The 16,091-nt window shown below is 28.6% G+C and overlaps 1 protein-coding gene across 1 annotated transcript in view; it reads left to right on the top strand.

The window, feature by feature from the left end:
• The window catches only part of LOC139869022 (uncharacterized), an 89,609-nt gene that overhangs the window by 60,003 nt on the left and 13,515 nt on the right, over window positions 1-16,091 (top strand). The window contains exons 4-9 of the mRNA XM_071857355.1: window positions 278-376; window positions 466-626; window positions 815-853; window positions 1,000-1,091; window positions 1,244-1,343; window positions 1,409-1,510. Of these exons, the coding sequence (XP_071713456.1) occupies window positions 278-376; window positions 466-626; window positions 815-853; window positions 1,000-1,091; window positions 1,244-1,343; window positions 1,409-1,510 (593 nt within the window). The remainder of the gene's footprint in view (window positions 1-277; window positions 377-465; window positions 627-814; window positions 854-999; window positions 1,092-1,243; window positions 1,344-1,408; window positions 1,511-16,091) is intronic.

Raw genomic sequence — 16,091 nt, 5'->3', positions numbered from 1 at the left:
GTGGAACGAACCGGACTTACTAAAAACTACACTACTGTACGATTAGGTACATAGGTACACTGCCTATAAGTGTTGTAGCAAGGTTTAAGTATATCCATTCTATAAATAAATAAATATCTTGTGTAAAATTGTATCGTATTTAATAATATTTCCTTGTAAAATTTATAAGCTATTTTATATACACCTCGCATAACATCAGTTATTCCATCATATAATCAAAGCTTTCTTGAAACTATGTGAAATTGTTACTTTATCATCTTGAGTCTTTTGCATGAAGGTGAGGTTCTTGCTAAGCAACTTGCAACTTTAGGGGCTAAGATAATAATTTCTGCGAGAAATGAGTCAGAATTGGAAAGGGTTAAGAAACAAATTTCCGGTACATGTTATCATATCTTTTGCTGCTTAATATGTATGAATATTTTGGTGTCTGTTCTTATTCTTATCATGGTCTTAAGAAAATTTCAGAACTGAATTTAGGAAAACATGGACCTGAAAGGGTGGAGATATTACGTTTGGATTTGAGTTCTGGTGAAGATTCAATAAGAGAGGTTGTTGAAAAAGTTGTGTCTTTATTTGACGGAGCTGGTGTAGATTATGTGATTCATAATGCTGCGTTTGAACGACCTGTAAGTTAGGTTATCTTAGTACTAAAATGCGCTTAATAACTTTTCTTTTTGCCTGTATATGGAGCATGCACCTTGTTTATGAGATCACAATAAAGGTGGCAATTTCTACTCATTTACGAATGAGTCAATTTAGAAAGCATCTCAACTGCTAACACATAGCTTATTTCCCTGTTTTGTTCTTATTGCAGAAATCAACAGCACTTGATGTACATGAAGCAAGTCTCAAGGTATCACATATTAATATAGTCAAATCATTAGATTACTTTATTTAATTTTTGTATTATGTGACAATACCAGTTGATATCGGTCTATCATATGTACTTCATCCAATTGTTCTTTTCAAGTAAATGTAATATCTCTATTTGGCTATCAGGCAACACTTGATGTAAATGTTATCGGGCCTATATCTCTTACGCGGCTGCTGCTCCCTCACATGTTGAAGAGAGGTAGAGGACACTTTGTCGTGGTATGTTTAACTTTTTGTTTTTTTTCTTGTAATAAGGCTTTAGGTTCCCAAATTGTCTTCATTTAGTTCTGTATATTGTTATTCATAATTACTTTTATTTTATTTTTTCTATCTTTCACTTTTTGTAAATTAGAAATCCTTTGTATCTGCAAATGATTAGTGCTGCAGGTAAGACTCCTGCACCAGGACAATCAGTCTATTTTGCATCAAAATTTGCGTTAAATGGCTACTTCCATTCCTTGCGGTCCGAGGTATACTTGATGTAGAGAAAAATGTTACACGAGCGGTATACTAAGCACTTTTCTTCTCATTTCAGCTTTACCAAAAAGGAATCATGGTAACGGTTGTTTGCCCTGGACTAATAAACTCATCGAATGCGTCTAATACGATCACTTCTAGTCAAAAGGGAATTAAGGAGGTTAGTTTCGAATGTAATGGTATCCAAATGTTACAAACGCTTGATTGAGGTATAATTAGTGAAACATGAAACAATAATACTTATGTTATAATATATAAATATATATATATATAAATGGATAGTCAATTATTGATACACAAAAGTAATATTATTGTATTACCTAAACTTGTGATATTTTTGCTATAAATAGCCATGAATGCAAGCATTAAACTTGCACCATTTCTCACACTTACAAAGTGTTTCTTTCTTTCTCTCCATTACCATATTTGTTCTTACACTTCATTATTAGTATTCTTAATCAAGAATCAAATCACTAAAGGTAGTTATAAGCCTACTGAATTATAATACGTTATCAGCACGATAATCTTAATACTAATTATGGTTGGCACTGCCACCTAAATGATATATGTTCGGTTATACCACCTGAATAATATATGGTCGACACTGTCGCCTAATTATCATTTATGTTACTAACATTTATATTTCTATTATCTAACATTTATAATGGCCGACACTGTCGCCTAATTATTATTTATGTTACTAACATTTATATTTCTATTATGGCCGACACTGTCGCCTATTTATCATTTTTGTTACTAACATTTATATTTCTATTATCTAACATTTATATGGCCGACACTGTCGCCTAATTATCATTTATGTTTACTAATATTTATATTTATGTAATATAACATTTATTAATGATTGCTTACATATGGTCGACAATGTTACCTACTTATCATTTATGTTATATTAAATTTATGTTTAATGTTTATATACTTATGAATATAAAGTGACTATAATTTATCATGTTGTTTGTTTTAATAGAAAATGTCGAACCTGGAAAAGCTTAAATTTACTCATTTAGAATCAACTGGAAACAACTACATGCCATGGGTTATAAAAGTAAAAATGCATCTTAAATCAATGGGCATTCTTGAAGCCGTAAATGAAAACAACACTTGTTCTGAAAAAGAACAAGCAACGGCATGTTGCTTTATTCATCAACATATTGATGAATGCTTACAAAATAATTATGTGACTGTAGAAGATCCCCATGTTTTATGGGAAGGTCTCAAAAGCAGATTCAATAATCAAAGAGAAATTTTACTTCCAGCTGCTATGGAACAATGGAGAATATTAAGGTTCCAAGACTTTAAGAAAGTAAATGAATATAGCTCAGCTCTGTATAATACATGTTCATAACTTAAATTCTGTGGACATGAAATAAGTGATGCAGACATGATGGAGAAAACTTTCTCCACAATGAATGCTGCAAACATCACAGTGCAAAGAAATTTGAGAATGCTAAAGTTCAAAACATATCCTGAACTTAATTCATGTCTCTTAGTTGCAGAGCAAAATGATGAGCTATTAATGAAAAATCAGCAATCCCGTCCTACTGGTACACTTGCCATCCCTGAAGCAAATACTGCAAATAATTATAAATAGGGACAAGGACGCGGGCAAGGTCGTGGTTATAATAACCATCACCATCATCATGCTAAAAGCCATAACTATGGTAGAAACCATCCTTATGGTAATGGTAATGGGCGAGGACGTGGTCGTGGTCGTGGCCGTAGTGGTCAAAGAAATAATAATCCACGAAAATATAAATATCAACCACAAAACAAGCCCACTAAACAAGATGTTGAAGAAAATTCTTCTAAAAATTCTGAAGAATCTTGCTACAGATGTGGTAGAATGGGCCACTGGGCTAATACTTGCCGAACATCTAAACATCTTGTTAAGATGTTTCAGGATTTGCTGAAAGATAAAGAAAAGGAAGTAAACTTTGTGGATAACCTCGATCCAACAGTCACTGAGAAACCATCTGATTTATATGAAGATTTCTTGAATGTTTAAGTTGTTGTGTGTCTTTCGAAAAATAAACGATTTAATATCGTCTGTCTTTATCATTATGTTTGCTAAATATTTTAGTACTATCTATTTGCGTGTAAAATATTGTGTAATATTAATGTACTCACTATTTATTTCTTATATATGATGTTCAATATGAATTTTGCTGGAATACAACATCAATCAAGTGGTGGAGATCTCTGTATAGCAGACAGTGGAGCTACACACACTATACTTAAATCCGAGAAATATTTTATTGATCTAAAACCAACGGAAGGAACTATACATACAATATCAGGACCTGCTAACTTGATAAAAGGGATAGGAAAGGCAAATTTCATAATACCAAATGGTACAAAATTTTTAATAAATGATGCCTTATTTGAAAGGACCCGTTCATATACATTATAAAACGATTCACAATAGTTGATTACATTGCGAGGTATTTGACCTCTATAGGATACACTTTACAAACATTGCATTCGTTTTTAAAAGACAAACTTTCTTTACATCAAAAATTGACAGGCATGCATACCATTTCATAATATCCACTATCCAACTATAAATTGATTTAATAATAATCTTTGATGAACTCAATGACTCGAATGCAACATTCTTCGAAATATGCCATGAAAGACTCCAAGTAATATCTTTAAAATGAGCAAATGCACAGCGGAAGATTTCTTTAACACCTGAGAATAAACATGCTTTAAAGTGTCAACCAAAAGGTTGGTGAGTTCATTAGTTTATCATAATCATTTATTTCCATCGTTTTAATAGACCACGAGAATTTCATTTCCAGTTCTCATAAATATACTTCCCATGCATAGAGACAAAAATAATCATTCATATGGTGAACACCTGGTAACCGACATTAACTAGATACATATAAGAATATCCCCTATCATTCCGGGATCCTCCTTCGGACATGATATAAATTTTGAAGTACTAAAGCATCCGGTACTTTGGATGGGGTTTGTTAGGCCCAATAGATCTATCTTTAGGATTCGCGTCAATTAGGGTGTCTGTTCCCTAATTCTTAGATTACCAGACTTTAATAAAAAGGGGCATATTCGATTTCGATAATTCAACCATAGAATGTAGTTTCAATTTACTTGTGTCTATTTCGTCAAACATTTATAAAAGCGCATGTATTCTCAATCCCAAAAATATAAAGGGTAAAAAGGCAAATGAAACTCACCATACTGTATTTCGTAGTAAAAATACATATAACGTCATTGAACAAGTGCAAGGTTGGCCTCGGATTCACGAACCTAAATTAATTATATATATTTATGTGTTGGTCAATATTTGTCTAACAAATTAGGTTAAGTCATAGTGTACCACAATCCTAATGCTCGAGACTAATATGCAAAAGTCAACAAAAGTAAATTTGACTCAAAATAATTTCCAAAAATCTATACATTATTAATATAAAGTTTAAATATCGTCATTTTATATTTTTAAATATTTTTAAAAGATTTATTAGAGTAAATAATATAATTTATTTATTAATAAATAAAATTTTATATTAAATTTATATAATAAAATATACTTTTATATATATTAAGTAATAAAATTTATAGGGTTCATTTAATATCATAAAGATAATATGATAGGTATTATTAAAGTAAGTTATTACACGTAGTAAAATATGTTTGTATCACGTATTTATTTGATAAAATAATATCTATAATAATAGTAAGTAAAAGTTGTATTATTTTGTAATAATAATTATTATTATAAAAATATCAATATTTATAATTACTAAGATGACATTATGATAAAACGATAATTCTAATTATGATAACTTTAATATTTACGATAATTTTTAATATTATCTTTAAAATAATAATTCTATTTAAAATAATAATAATAATGATATTTTATAATAACAATGACATTTCTATTAAAATGATAATTTTTGTTAAAATTATAGTTTTAATACTAACGATACTTTTAATAATAATAGTAATGATAAAAATAATAAGAACGATAATTTTATCTAAATCAATATCTTATAATATTTTAATTTCATCACGATACTCTTACTCATTATTTCCTAATCGTTTCGTTTTATAGCTTTTAATCGTCTTTTATATCGTGTTAATAATAATGATAATAATAGTAATCAAAATAATTAGGTGTTACAAATATTTGTTTTAATTACACTAATATTAATAATGATAGTTACTATAACATTATTAACGATAATACTAATAATTATCTTAATGATAATATAGTAATAATAATAACAATAACAATAACCATTTTTAAATAATGATATATATATTAATAATGATAATAATAATAATAATAATAATAATAATAATAATAATAATAATAATAATAATAATAATAATAATAATAATAATAATAATAATAATAATAATAATAATAATAATAATAATAATAATAATAATTGGATAATAATAATAATACTAATTATAACTTTAACGATAATAACGATAGTAATAATAAAAAAAATAACAATTTTTAATGATAAATCCCTTTTATTGATAAAGATAATAAAAATGATAATAATAAGATAAAACTAGAACGACGATAATAATAATCATTTTTAATAAAAATATCGAAAATTCAATTGATTATAACTTCTAATCCGTTCATCGAAACCATTCGATATCTAAAGGAAAAGTTCTTAATTTTTTGCTAGCTTTCCAAGGACATGCATATCTTATACCTTATCTCAACCGCAAGTGTAACTAATTCAAGATTCAACCTAACCTGTCTAAGGGCAATATCAAAAGTACAAGCATGCGTAATCTTAAATACTCGAGCACTAGTCAGGGATACACTATTAGTATGTAAAAGTTAAATTATGAGTACTCACGTATCAATATTGAGATTCAATATTACAGGAAAGGTACGTAGACGCAACGGAAATGATAAACACTATATTGACCTCACGAGCATACACATGAACCATACTCAATCACCTCCATAGCTATAACCCATAATTTTCTTAATCCTATCCTACTCGAAAAATAATTTCGAAATCACTCGGACAGCACTCCGTCGTAATATTTTATGTATACTAATAATATCTTGAAATAATACGGAGTAAATATATATATGTAAATCGATTGAGAGAGTTTAGAGAAAAATATTTTCAAGTTTCTATGAAATAAAGAAACCTATTGAATTCTATATATAATAGATTTTTGAATTATTAAAGTGAATTATTAAAGTATGAATTATTAAAGTGAATTATTAAAGTATGAATTATTAAAGTGAATTATTAAAGTATGAATTATTAAAGTGAATTATTAAAGTATGAATTATTAAAGTGAATTATTAAAGTATGAATTATTAAAGTGAATTATTAAAGTATGAATTATTAAAGTGAATTATTAAAGTATAAATTATTAAAGTAAATTATTAAAGTTAAAGTAAAGTAACAATAAAGTAAAGGTAAAGTTTAAGTATAGTAAAAGTATAAAACTATGTACGTATAATACGCGTATAAATATATATAATATTAATTTAAATCGTTATATATATTTAATAAAATAAAATATAAATATCGTTATCTTTATCATACTTGTTAAGTAATGAGTTGTCAAAAGTGGTTCTAGATATTTATAAAAGTTATATACGTTTTAATAATAAAGTTCTTTTTAAACTGAAAATGTTTTTGTACGTTTGAAACTAAATAGATCAATCGAGTCTTTATGAGATTCAATCTTCAACTATCCTTTGTCTAGTTCTCAATGATTGACAATTTGTTCTTATTTATAAATCACTTTACCATTTTCCGAATATTGTTAAAATGGAAAGATTTCTCAAATCAACGTGGGCCTTTCAACAGAGACTTGTAATCATAATTCAATATATCTGATAATTCAATCATTTGATCTTATCTTCTAATTCCATTGATAAACATTTTGAATCAGATACAATCATATAAAGTATTTAATCTAATATTTTGTTTACGTTTCAAGTTATAATATATATACACATATACATATATAATCATATTCGTTTAATGGTTCGTGAATCGTTGGAACTTGGTCGAGGTTGAATGAATGTATGAACATAGTTTAAAATTTTTGAAATTTAACTTAACAAATATTACTTATCGTGTCGGAAACCTATAAAGATTAAAGTTTAAATTTGGTTGGAAATTTCTGGGTTGTCACAGTACCTACCCGTTAAAGAAATTTCGTCCCGAAATTTGAGTGGAAAGGTCGTGAATGATAATAAGTACGTTTTCATGATGCATACGGGCTGAAAATTAGAGTTTTATCATCAGCGAATAATTTGGATAAACAATCCATTTATATGAAGAGTACGAATGAAGCTAACATAGAAGAGTGAAATGAGTAAGTATAGATTCATCTTATCATTTGACGTAGATATGATTGATTCCCAGATTTCAAGGGATTTGAAGAAAATCTTCTTAATAAGATTTGACTCTCCGGTAATCAAGGGAATTAGGATCCGCTTTAAATGCGATCGTCTATTTTAATTGTTTTGTCGGAGATTTTCTTATAAATTCACCTCCTTCATTTCCTTACAACTCACGCCTTCTGTTGATGCATTTTATGCAAGTCCCTAGACATCTACCCACGTCCATTGCAGGTACAACAGTTTACAGGCCACCATGATTGCTCGTTATTATCCTATCTATGTTTTGTATGTGGTTACAGGAACTGCAGGAACGAGATTTAGATGTTTGACTATGTTAGACTTAGTCAGACGTACGAGTGAAGCCTCACTAGTACAGCTGACAGGCTCATACGCATGGTTGATGATGAGCTAAGTCACAATTACAACCTAAATGAGAAGACACGAGTGAGTGATCACCCGTACGGCTGATGAAGCCAACTCGTACGTGTGACGAATGAATCGTATGGGTGAGTCAACTGCAGGGGTATATAAAGTCTTATGTTCTTTATTTTAGGTTAAGCCTCTCATTTGTTACACACACTCAGATCTAGTGAGCTCCTCCGATTCTCTCTCAGTCCAAATCACCCTGGTGGTGAATAATAGCTCTAGGTGTTGATCTAATCACACTTGATTTAGTTGTGGTTTGACTAAATTAATCAAAAAAAAAACTTAACCTATTCACTAGAGGGTTTGATTCACTATTCCGCCATTGTGTGAGTTAAATCTGTTGATTTCTAAGTTCCTAGTCATGTTTCATCACCTTCTATTCTTTCCCCCTCAACTCATATTTTAAAGTATTCATCAATATGCTCTATCCAGTTCTGATTCTCGATATACTTCTAACTTTCATATCGGTCATTCTTCTTTTTCATCTACCGCCGGAAGAATCTATTTACTTCTACTATACTCTTGGGTTTATAGTGTTTCTAGTTCTCCCGTGTCTTTATATTGCTATATGCATCGATATATATGGTTTATAATTTCTAGTTTGTCGTTGGGCTTTATATGTTCCCTTATATATCAAAGTCTCTGCTTATGTTTTCTATAATCATTATCATTCACAGTTAATGCTCTCTTTTATTTGCTGCAATTTATACCCCAATTTCTATTTCGAAGTTTTGTCCTTTCGTTTCTTCTTCTTGCGATTAAGCACCGCTTGTAATGGTCCAGAATTCACAGATATGAATTTCGGAATGAACATTGTTAATGTTCTAGGAAGGAAATTGTGATGGCATGATCTTGACTTGTCAAATTACTAGAATACCTTGGAAAAGGCCGAACCATCAAGAAATATTTTCTTGATATTTTAGAGGTTAAATAGAATATAAGAGTCGTATAACATGGCACATGATGATGTTATGATCTGTGAATCATCACATTTCATTTAGAAACTCGGCATGACTTACTGTAATATAATCACATTGATCAAGTGTCATTATATTATACTAATTCATGCTTCAGTTCCCAACACTACTTCAAAATATTCCTATTTTAAACTTGAATGTTTCAGAATTTAGAAACTAAAATAGTTTCTTTTATGATGTAATACAGATAGCGTGAAGAGGTAAATGATTTCAAATAAGAAAAATTAAGAAAATATCTTCAGAAATATGGAGGATATTTATAATGAAAGATATGATGATATTTTTGAATTTCTAATATCAGAGGATGATGAAGAATATTGTCCGCAGGGGTTTATAGTCATGAGCAAGGTATTCGTTAATGACTTCAACAGGTACTGAATCATTTGGATCCTTTGAAGTCAGGTTCAGTCTTTGTAATTTGTCCACAGCCTCCTTCCTACTTTGCTCAATCCGTTTTCCAGTTCTAAAACTTCTCTTTTTCTGCGCTTTGCCAGCACACTTCATCATTATCATCCAGCTTTTACCGTTTAAAGTCGTTTATAGTTTTTGCTGCTTCATCGGCATTTTTTCCATTTTCGGAGAACCAATTCGTAGTTCGGAGTGTTTTTCAGAAACTTCACATTCAAATTAAGTCCAGAAGATAGACGTTATATATACACATATAACTGTTGGCGTAGACATGCTGCGAGATTTCAAAATACTGATTGCTAATTCCCAATGATTCGTATGGCAATTCTCATTACAAGATGCGAATGAGTAAATGATGGGGTTTCAATGAATAATTATAATGACTTTTTGGAGAGGCTAAAGTCAAAGGGTAATGAAGTTGTGGGTACATCTGCTAATAATGTGGTGGAATGTAAAAGGTTCCCTAGTAACGATGGTGTATATCTCAAGGTTATAATAAGGTTAGTCTGACTGAAAAGTCGAAGTTGACTTGATGGAGCTGTGACAAAACTGGCTACTTTGAATAGGAGTTGCAAAGTTATTTTTGCTAATAAATGCCAAAGAATCTGACGCGGATACGTTGTTTAAACTTTTACTTTGGTTTCAAGAGTTTTTCGGGTACATAACTGTAGGTAACATGTATCATCTCGTTTTCTCATCATTCGAAGTGTCTTCAGAAATTTTTGAAGGGTTTAAACACAGATTGTAATCGTTAACATACATTTGATGTTCTAACATAGTTTTAAAGTCAAAATATGGCTTGTGAAAGATGTAAGGATCTAAGAGTGATGATTTTAGTCATATCTCAAGTTGAATTTTGAGATTTTAAAATCAGAATATGTAATTAAATTTTGAATGAGTATGGTTGTTTTGATTTCTATAAAAGAATGTATATTGTTGTAAAAGTAGGGAGTATAATGGATGATTTGCTGAATCAGATTCGAAGAATGTAACATATTAATTGTGAATTTATATATCTCTCGGGTATTACCTACCCGTTAAAAAAAATTTCACAATTAATATTTTGTACAAAAGAATTTTATTACAGTCTTTATGAAAATATATAGATATGTATATTTTCTTCAGATGTAACATAGATTTAATGAGTTAATGTTAAATTAAACTCATTTGATTTACGGTTGAAACTAGAATTGAATAATCCCTAAAGGCTTTAAAAAGTACATAACTTTTACGCAGTATTTCTTTAATGACATTGAAATTATGAATCAATACTTCGTTATTTGTTGATGTATGATGTTCAGTTCGTGGAATTCTTGTGAATTTCGCAAAGTACGAATGATGTTATCTGAAAAGTTTCGGGTACATCGATGATGAAAGTGTAAAATCAAATATATACTTGATTTATTATGAATTGGAATTTGTTGAATTGCGACAGAGATTGTAGTTAATGCTGGTTAAGTTGCGGCCGAAGAACGTACATTATTACATATTTGTAATATGAATTAACCGAGTAGTTAATATTCACACACAATAGCTTAGCACGGAAAGATTTATTTCAATATATATATATATATATGTATATATATATATATGTATATATATATATGTATATATATATATATATATATATATATATATATGTATATATATATATATATGTATATATATATATGTATATATATATGTATATATATATATATGTATATATATATATATACATATAATATACATATAATTTCTTCAGAGGGAATGAGTTAATTCTTCATAACTCGTTGATACAATATACACGTTATTGATTTGTAATAATGTCCACAGTGATTCTTGAACTGACGGAGTTTGTGATGTTATCGGTGTTGTTGATTCGGATGTTGACTGTACTGACGATGTTGGTAACGCTGACGGTACTGTTGATGATGTTGGTAAAGCAAGTTTAGCTTGTTAATCACACACCATTTTTGTCAGGGTTTCTACTCTTCCTTCTATCATTTTGGTTCGCTTAACTGATTTATGGTTAGGTCTAGATTAGATAATCTCTAAGACTTTAGAGATTACATAATCGTCGCGGAACGTTTCTCCAATGAAGTTATGAATTAATACTTCGTCAGTTATTGTTGTTGGTACTCCTTGGTATCTATGGTGCGTATGACGTTGATGCTCGTGGGACAGATTGTGAAGTTGAGGTTTACGATGCGGTTGTGGTTGAAGGTGGTAATGGTACTGTTGGCGTTGATGATGGTGGTACTGGTTATGTTGCTGATGCTGCTGCTGGTGTTTGTAATCTCTGCACCATATTCTCCAAAGCCACTACCCGAGCGCGAAGCTCGTTGACTTCTTCTATTACACCGGAGTGATTGTCGGTTCGGACGAGCGGATAAATAAAATCTAAAATTTGATGTAATATATAATCGTGACGAGATACTCTAGAAATGAGCGAGAAAATGGTGTTTCGGACAGGTTCGCCGGTAAGTGCTTCAGGTTCTTCGTCAAGAGGGCAATGTGGTGGATGGAAGGGATCACCTTCTTCTTGTCTCCAATGATTGAGGAGGCTACGAACCCATCCCCAATTCATCCAGAATAGGTGATGACTGATTGGTTGATCTATTCCGGTCACACTGCTTTCAGAGCTTGAATGGGATTCCATTTCGGAATCTGAGTGACTTGAACTGATGACGAATTCTATTTCGTACGATTAGATAAAGGATTTTTTTTTTCCGATATGAAATGATTTTGGCTAACGGATGGTATTCTAATTACATAGAATATATATATATATATATATATATATATATATATATATATATATATATATATATATATAGATCAAAAGATTTCGTAGATTACGGAGGACTTTGCGGGATATGTCAGGCAAAGTTTAAAGTAACAGATACGATAAGATATGATTTAGCAGATATGCTAAGATATGAATTTTTGTCTATACACTATTCATGCAATCAATGCAGCAAGACGTGTCTTAGACTAAAAATGATAAGCAGGTAATTTTCTGAGGATGATAAGTAGTTAATTTTCGACACAAAATGATAAGCGAAACTTTTGACATGCAGACACGGTCGAAGTCTAGACTCACTAATGCATCCTATCGACTTATCAGTTAGACACACTAATGCAGACCTGGTTCGCTAAGACCACCGCTCTGATACTAACTGAAAGGACCCGTTCATATACATTATAAACGATTTACAATAATTGATTACATTGCGAGGTATTTGACCTCTATAGGATACACTTTACAAACATTGCATTCGTTTTTAAAAGACAAACTTTCTTTACATCGAAAATTGACAGGCATGCATACCATTTCATAATATCCACTATCCAACTATAAATTGATTTAATAATAATCTTTGATGAACTCAATGACTCGAATACAACGTTCTTCGAAATATGCTATGAAAGACTCCAAGTAATATCTTTAAAATGAGCAAATGCACAGCGGAAGATTTCTTTAACACCTGAGAATAAACATGCTTTAAAGTGTCAACCAAAAGGTTGGTGAGTTCATTAGTTTATCATAATCAATTATTTCCATCGTTTTAATAGATCACAAGAATTTCATTTCCAGTTCTCATAAATATACGTCCCATGCATAGAGACAAAAATAATCATTCATATGGTGAACACCTGGTAACCGACATTAACTAGATACATATAAGAATATCCCCTATCATTCCGGGATCCTCCTTCGGACATGATATAAATTTCGAAGTACTAAAGGATCCGGTACTTTGGATGGGGTTTGTTAGGCCCAATAGATCTATCTTTAGGATTCGCGTCAATTAGGGTGTCTGTTCCCTAATTCTTAGATTACCAGACTTTAATAAAAAGGGGCATATTCGATTTCGATAATTCAACCATAGAATGTAGTTTCAATTTACTTGTGTCTATTTCGTCAAACATTTATAAAAGCGCATGTATTCTCAGTCTCAAAAATATAAAGGGTAAAAAGGCAAATGAAACTCACCATACTGTATTTTGTAGTAAAAATACATATAACGTCATTGAACAAGTGCAAGGTTGGCCTCGGATTCACGAACCTAAATTAATTATATATATTTATGTGTTGGTCAATATTTGTCTAACAAATTAGGTCAAGTCATAGTGTACCACAATCCGAATGCTCGAGACTAATATGCAAAAGTCAACAAAAGTAAATTTGACTCAAAATAATTTCCAAAAATCTATACATGATTAATATATAGTTTAAATATCGTCGTTTTATATTTTTAAATATTTTTAAAAGATTTATTAGAGTAAATAATATAATTTATTTATTAATAAATAAAATTTTATATTAAATTTATATAATAAAATATACTTTTATATATATTAAGTAATAAAATTTATAGGGTTTATTTAATATCATAAAGATAATATGATAGGTATTATTAAAGTAAGTTATTACACGTAGTAAAATATGTTTATATCACGTATTTATTTGATAAAATAATATCTATAATAATAGTAAGTAAAAGTTGTATTATTTTGTAATAATAATTATTATTATAAAAATATAAATATTTATAATTACTAAGATGGCATTATGATAAAACGATAATTCTAATTATGATAACTTTAATATTTACGATAATTTTTAATATTATCTTTAAAATAATAATTCTATTTAAAATAATAATAATAATAATAATAATAATGATGATGATATTTTATAGTAACAATGACATTTCTATTAAAATGATAATTTTTGTTAAAATGATAGTTTTAATACTAACGATACTTTTAATAATAATAGTAATGATAAAAATAATAAGAACGATAATTTTATCTAAATCAATATCTTATAATATTTTAATTTCATCATGATACTCTTACTCATTATTTCCTAATCGTTTCATTTAATAGCTTTTAATCATCTTTTATATCGTGTTCATAATAATGATAATAATAGTAATCAAAATAATTAGGTGTTACAAATATTTGTTTTAATTACACTAATATTAATAATGATATTTACTATAACATTATTAACGATAATACTAATAATTATCTTAATGATAATATAGTAATAATAATAATAATAACAATAATAATAACCATTTTTAAATAATGATATATATTAATAATGATAATAATAATAATAATACTAATACTAATAATAATAATAATAATAATAATAATAATAATAATAATAATAATAATAATAATAATAATAATAATAATAATAATAATAATAATAATAATAATTGGATAATAATAATAATAATATTACTAATTATAACTTTAACGATAATAACGATAGTAATAATAAAAAAAATAACAATTTTTAATGATAAATCCCTTTTATTGATAAAGATAATAATAATGATAATAATAAGATAAAACTAGAACGACGATAAAAACGACGATAATAATAATCATTTTTAATAAAAATATCAAAAATTCAATTGATTATAACTTCTAATCCGTTCATCGAAACCATTCGATATCTAAAGGAAAAGTTCTTAATTTTTCGCTAGCTTTCCAAGGACATGCATATCTTATACCTTATCTCAACCGCAAGTGTAACTAATTCAAGATTCAACATAACCTGTCTAAGGGCAATATCAAAAGTACAAGCATGCATAATCTTAAATACTCGAGCACTAGTCAGGGATACACTATTAGTATGTAAAAGTTAAATTATGAGTACTCACGTATCAATATTGAGATTCAATATTGCAGGAAAGGTACGTAGACGCAACGGAAATGATAAACACTATATTGACCTCACGAGCATACACATGAACCATACTCAATCACCTCCATAGCTATAACCCATAATTTCCTTAATCCTATCCTACTCAAAAAACAATTTTGAAATCACTCGGACAGCACTCCGTCGTAATATTTTATGTATACTAATAATATCTTGAAATAATACGGAGTAAATATATATATGTAAATCGATTGAGAGAGTTTAGAGAAAAATATTTTCAAGTTTCTATGAAATAAAGAAACATATTGAATTCTATTTATAATAGATTTTTGAATTATTAAAGTGAATTATTAAAGTATGAATTATTAAAGTGAATTATTAAAGTATGAATTATTAAAGTGAATTATTAAAGTATGAATTATTAAAGTATGAATTATTAAAGTGAATTATTAAAGTATAAATTATTAAAGTAAATTATTAAAGTTAAAGTAAAGTAAAAATAAAGTAAAGGTAAAGTTTAAGTATAGTAAAAGTATAAAACTATGTACGTATAATACGCGTATAAATATATATAATATTAATTTAAATCGTTATATATATTTAATAAAATAAAATATAAATATCGTTATCTTTATCATACTAGTTAAGTAATGAGTTGTCAAAAATGGTTCTAGATATTTATAAAAGTTATATACGTTTTAATAATAAAGTTCTTTTTAAACTGAAAACGTTTTTGTACGTTTGAAACTAAATAGATCAATCGAGTCTTTATGAGATTCAATCTTCAACTATCCTTTGTCTAGTTCTCAATGATTGACAATTTGTTCTTATTTATAAATCACTTTACCATTTTCTGAATATTGTT

This window comes from Rutidosis leptorrhynchoides, chromosome 9 (assembly GCF_046630445.1).
Source record: "Rutidosis leptorrhynchoides isolate AG116_Rl617_1_P2 chromosome 9, CSIRO_AGI_Rlap_v1, whole genome shotgun sequence".
Lineage (NCBI taxonomy): Eukaryota > Viridiplantae > Streptophyta > Magnoliopsida > Asterales > Asteraceae > Rutidosis > Rutidosis leptorrhynchoides.
Note: the sequence above shows the minus strand (reverse complement) of the source record. Positions and strands in the feature narration are given on the sequence as shown.